The sequence below is a fragment of the Cornus florida genome, unplaced genomic scaffold (genome assembly GCF_030987335.1).
Source record: "Cornus florida cultivar Cherokee Brave unplaced genomic scaffold, ASM3098733v1 CherokeeBrave_3.0.0_Hap2_Chr11, whole genome shotgun sequence".
Taxonomy (NCBI): Eukaryota; Viridiplantae; Streptophyta; class Magnoliopsida; order Cornales; family Cornaceae; genus Cornus; species Cornus florida.
This window is the reverse complement of record NW_026775581.1, coordinates 89,418,726-89,424,513: the sequence shown is the minus strand read 5'-3', so window position 1 is coordinate 89,424,513 and position 5,788 is coordinate 89,418,726. Positions and strand designations below refer to the sequence as shown.

Below are 5,788 nucleotides of genomic sequence, written 5' to 3'. Positions count from 1 at the left end.
TGAACCTTTATGCCCAATTACAAATGGCCTCAAATAGATGACTAAGCATTCCGGAAGCTTTTGTTTGCTTGGAAATTTCTTTATATAGTCAATTGCACTATAAAAGACCAACGCTACAAATGCAAACACTGAACCAAACAAACACCTTCTTCCAAAACCTCTGGTAATGCAATATTCTCTCCCCCACTCTTTCTTGATCTAGACTTTTATTTTGTTATAACTCAACTTCATCTATCTTCTTCAGATTTCTGATCATACTCCGATGGCCGACACTGCAAGAACACACTTTTATTTCCACCGGCAACATCGGAGAAGCTACCCGGAACAGTTCAATGTTGCATTCATCGCCACGACAAGCTGCTACTTCTCTCAACAACACCGTGCACCGGCGGCCACCTCCCAGCAGCACACAACTTTCGCCTTCATCATCCCCTTGCTCCTCAACTTTCTCCAATTGATGTATCTAGGGAAGGGCTTTTCTCCATTCGAAACACACCCCAAAACCATGTTCGTTGCAGTTACGAGTCTGCTCGTGTATTGTTGGGCAAATGATGCTGACATGAGATTTCCATCCACCTATCTCTCTCCAACTTACTATACTCGGACTATCCACTGCAGCATGATGGTGTTTGGATGGCTTGCGGTGGTATCTCTAGCATCAATTCTTTTCCCGCCTTACATATCCCCAGTCATATATTTGTTGTACATCTTATTCATACCAGGTGGGTTGCTGCGTCCCCGGCTTCAAACGCTGTGGAACTCGATGAATCGGAGAGACAATTCCGATGATATATTGCCTGTACGTGTTAGCAATGGGCTGTAATTTTAGGTGAATTGTACTTTGTAGTGTGTTCTGGGTGGGAGTTCATACCTCTGTTGGTGCAAACATTTGGGTGACATATTATGTATTCTTAAATGTATTAGGGGGATAAGTAAAAAAAAAAAAGAAATGAGTTAAGGTCACTCACCACCAAAGATTGTTCTTAACCAATATATTATATAACCAATTTATATATGAGCAGTGTTAGAAAAATAATTTAGAATTGGAGGGGGAAAATGTTGAGAACGGAAAGAATTGAAATATTAAGCTGTTCAGTAAAGTGAAATGAATGGATCATGTCTCAAGTCTCTCAAATGATGGATGTAGTCACAAAGCTTGACATCCAAAAAGTCCAACTAATCTTTGCCACAAGACAACAGTTGTTTTCAAAAAGTTTCAAAACAAATTAAACAGAAAATAAAAGTTTAACCAAACAGAGCGCTAAACAGAGCAGCTCTCATTTCTCAATTTCTCTTCTATCTGTGACCAACATGCACCAAGAAAAACAGGCAAAAAAAATAATGACCCTTTTTTCACCTTTTCCACCTGAATTTGCTAATTTACAGGAGCATAGCTTTCTACAATTTGTATTGAATTTGGGATGGTTCTACCTTTTCGGCTGACAACTCAAAACAATAAAGTGGTTTTTATTTCCTACTGACAATTAAACAAACTAACTCATTTTGCAAGTAAGTAATAGAAGAACCGCTCCCAAGCACAAAAACTAAGAAATCTTATGTTGAATTTCATAACTTCTGATTTAGAAATTATAACAGCACAACAGAGCATGATTCTTAATAATTAAAAAAAAAAATACATAATAAATTAACTCAAATTTTTAAAAGGTTCAAATAATTTCTGACAGAAGTTGCCAGAGTCTACAAGAACTGGCATTAAGCTGAGGATTCCTAAGAACCAAACATATTAAGCTGATTCAACCAAAAAAACCTATAACTGAGACCAGACTGCACATTATTGCGTCTTGTATTAACATAAATTTGTCCAGCGCCCACCAAAATCTGAGCTAACCTACAATTTGATGTAGTACTCTCTTTAACTTCTAGACTGCATGGATCGCGTTGCTGCCCGAGTTCATGCCTGAACTTCCAGAGGCAGGATTAGCATGGAAAGCTGACTGCCGAGTGGAGCCTTCAAGCAATTTCAGCGAGAGATTGGACGATCCTGCATCGCCAAGTGATTCCCCCAAGGTTAGTTTCGACATGCCAACCAGCTCATCAACATTGATTGGGCTCTTTGAATGTACTGCTGTTGGCTTAAGCACTTCATGAGTCTCTGTTTTAGCTGGCTCTGTACTGTACCCCGGCCAAAATGGAAAAGAATATGGGAAGAATGGAGGAACATAAGCAGGAAATACAACTGGGTAATGCAATTGCGAGCTATCTGGCTTTGGAAGGACAGGTTCACCATCATTTGAGTTGGCTGAATCCATTGATTCACATTCTTCATCCAAAGCAGGAGGAGCAGACAACATGTCGTTGCTTTGTGTCTCACCTTGTTGAGGGTTGGCAAAGAAATCTTGTGATGCCATTGGGGTGTCGACTGACTACAAACATATAAGATACAGCAATGATACATAAGCAGCAAGTACAAAGAAAAACACAAAAAGAAATAATAAGTTAATAATTACTTTAAAATAACAAATTTGCAATAAAAGTGAAACGCAAAGTTAAACAGAGATATATTAACATATCCAAGCGGAAGGAAACATCGTCATTGTAACTTAATGGCTAAAAACAGAAAAGGCATATATTCATGTGCACATATTGCACATTTGAGCCAGAGGAAGCAGAAGGTATTGAGGCAAGTCTAAGAAAAATAAAGGAACGAGTGATTATTATTTAAATTGGAGTCTATAGATAATAAACCAAAAATGTTCAATAAAGTTGGTTCTTCACACCCAGGGAGGCAATCATGGAGAGATGGGTCAATTGCCTCACAATCGTCACGTCATGTGCCATAAATGTTCTTTATGGTAATGTGGATAGAGATTGGAAAAGTCCATAATAATTTTATCTCGCCAAAAACAAGTAGCAACAACTCACTTGACAAAGTTATCCATACCCATAAATAATCCTCGTTTTAGAGATATGCGCATTGATATCAAATATATATGTATATATAATTAAATGCCTGTATCATGCAGTTCTGCATATACATAGAAGTACTCACTTCATCTGCTACAATGTCAAACAGGCTGGACCGTCTCTTTCTCCTAGAAACATTGCTTTGCCTGATAAAATATTTCTGGGCATGACTGGCCACCTGAGTGGGGGTTCTTGTCATCACATAATTACGTGCTATTCCTCGCCAATCACCTTTGCCAAGCTTTTGCAAGCCAAGTAAGAACATCCTGTGTTCCTCTTCGGTCCACGGAACACCTGCTAAAATATAGTCATGTGCAGAATAGGAGATAAGATATATGTGTCACAAAAACAATATGCACCAAGTGGCTGACCAAGAATAACCTAATCCACATAACAAAGCAGATAACACATAATTTACCTAAAACAAAGAAGGACAACGCAATTAACATTGATATAATGGTAAAACTAGAACATTGAAGACAATGAAGAAGTTTGAATGTGTATCGCATTCCGGCCAAAACCAATACATTCAAACACCTAGACACTGTAAAATAGCCAATATCTTCCATTCTCAAACCCACATAATTTACTAAAGCATACTAACAAAAATATGTCTATTTTAATCATTATCCAAATAAGAATTAGCCTCAAAAGAATCAAGTCCACAAAAGAATTGGAAGTTCGCTAACACAAATCCTTTATTCATAGCCTCCACAACAAAAATTGCCAGCAATCTCTATAGTTACAGATTAAAAAAAACTTCATGACTCCATAGCCCAAATGCAGGAATGATCCCATCATCATATGCTTAAAACCTAGTTTGCTCTGCCCCACCAATTAACCTCAATAGTAACACAGGTCTCATCTTAATCAAACCATAATATATTGTAAAAGTGAAACTTTAATCAACTATTAAAAATATAACCCAATACCATACATGAAAGACTACCACTTTACCAAAAGCCTAACTCTAGTGGTATCTACTCTACTTCTTATCTAGAAGGTAGATGGATGAAGTCTGCATAAGGGCCATTGTGGGTGTATTCAGTATCTCTTACTTACCAAAATACCAAAAGGAAGAAGAAAAAGAAAGACTACCACTTAGCATTTTAGTGCCAATAACTGTTTATTGACCCAAAAGAGGGGGATAAAAAAAATGCAGGTCCCCTGAGAGGAAGAAAAGTGACCAGCACTAACTTTAGTCTTTGACTATTTTACACTGAAAAATGCAACATAAATCATGTCAAACCAAAGGAATAAAATTCCAAGTTCAAATATTAGCAAAATAACTAAGAAAATTTATTTCTCTTTAACTCCAATGATAGATCGTGAAATGTACACACGTAATATTGGTAAGTACCTACCTATCTTATAGGGTCACACACGGTCCTCACAATCCATCAAGAGCTAGCTCTCTTTGGAAACCCATTTTTCTTCTCTTAAGACTGGTACCTTCCAAAAAAGCAGAACAAAAAGGTACCTATCTGCTGAGTAAAGGTGTAGGAAAAAAAAATAATTACATTTCCATATCATTTTTACTATTCCGAACTGGAAATCATAACCCTCCACTCAAGTCAGCCTGATATTCAATTGTGTTGATATCTTCATTTTTCTAGAAACTAAAAGAATTAAATTACAAAACCCAAAATTGTAGTCTCTTTTGTTTTCCAATTTCTCACCAACCAAACAGAGTGTGTTCACATAAAATTAGAGTAAAAGAAGAACCAAATGAAGATCAATTTCAGAGCAGGAATTTGTCTGCTTCTATTCCAAAATTGATTCATTACAAAAATCACCAACAGAAATAAAGTATTACGGATCTACTAAGTATCCAAATAAACAAAGACATAAATTCATAAATGCATATGTGTGAACTAGAAGAGTCGAACCTTTCTTTCTTTCCCGGCTGGACGACGACCCGGTAACAAAATCCTCCGACGCATAACCATCGGCGGCGTGATCGGGAGTGTCCGCCGGAGAGTCGTGATTGCCGCCGCCGACGCCGTTCTGAGGGGTATTGCTACCAGATCCGGTGTAGTGGGTCAAGTTACCCATACTGGCACTCTTCCGGATCAAACCATCGGTCAATCGGACCCCAAATAGCTTGACTCCTCGATTCGGACAGGTCCGAGAATTGTGGCCATTGTGACTGCAATGCGAGCAACGTCGCGTCATGATCGCTTTCTCGGGTCTAGAAACCGAACCAAGCAGAACTGAGAATCAAAACCTAATACAGAGAACGAAATTTACATGATCCGAGAAAGAAAAATTAGGTTAGGGTTTGGTTAATTGGAGGTGGAGTTCAAGAATTCTAGGGTTTTTTAGTCGGCTGGTCGGTTTTCGATTGAATTGTTTCTTTTTTTTTCTCTCTCTAGTCTAGGGAGAGAAATGTAGATGTGTGGAGGAGAGAGATATAGATATAGAGGGAGAAAATGAATTAGAGAGAGAAAGTGAGGTGGGAGTCAACACAACAACATGTGTCGTGGATCACACAATCCAACCATAAATTGGGTTGTATTAATATGTAGTAGTAAAATAAATAAATAAATAAAAGATGATAAAGAAAGGTGGTCATTTGATATTTACCGTTGGTTTAGTCATACGTGTAGGTAGGGATGGATTGTCTCAAAAGATTTAGGAATATGCTGATTTGTGTGTGACCAGGAGGAGAGACAAACTTTGGAAGATGATTTTCTTTTTTCTTTTTTCTTTTTTCTTTTTTACTACTACTATAAAATACTACTCCGTTTCATTTTAGATATGGATTTAAAAAACTGTAACTCACAATCAAAACCGATATCCAAAATGAGACAAAGGAGTAATACTTTTTTATGGCAGTTGGAGGAAATTATGATATTTTATG

General features: G+C 37.5%; 1 protein-coding gene across 2 annotated transcripts; it reads right to left on the bottom strand.

The window, feature by feature from the left end:
- Positions 1-1,545: 1,545 nt before the first annotated feature.
- Positions 1,546-5,415, bottom strand: LOC132282465 (transcription factor KUA1-like). Of its 2 annotated transcripts, none has more exons than XM_059784154.1 (3): positions 4,815-5,415; positions 3,011-3,222; positions 1,546-2,384 (listed from the first exon to the last, which is right to left on the bottom strand). In XM_059784154.1, exons 1-3 carry the CDS (start codon positions 5,098-5,100, stop codon positions 1,881-1,883), a joined length of 1,002 nt encoding a protein of 333 aa, XP_059640137.1. In that variant the 5' UTR covers positions 5,101-5,415; the 3' UTR covers positions 1,546-1,880. The 2 variants fall into 2 exon arrangements, with proteins under 2 accessions (XP_059640137.1, XP_059640138.1); XM_059784155.1 differs by having other exon boundaries at positions 3,011-3,219; positions 4,815-5,414.
- Between the last annotated feature and the right edge of the window lie 373 nt (positions 5,416-5,788).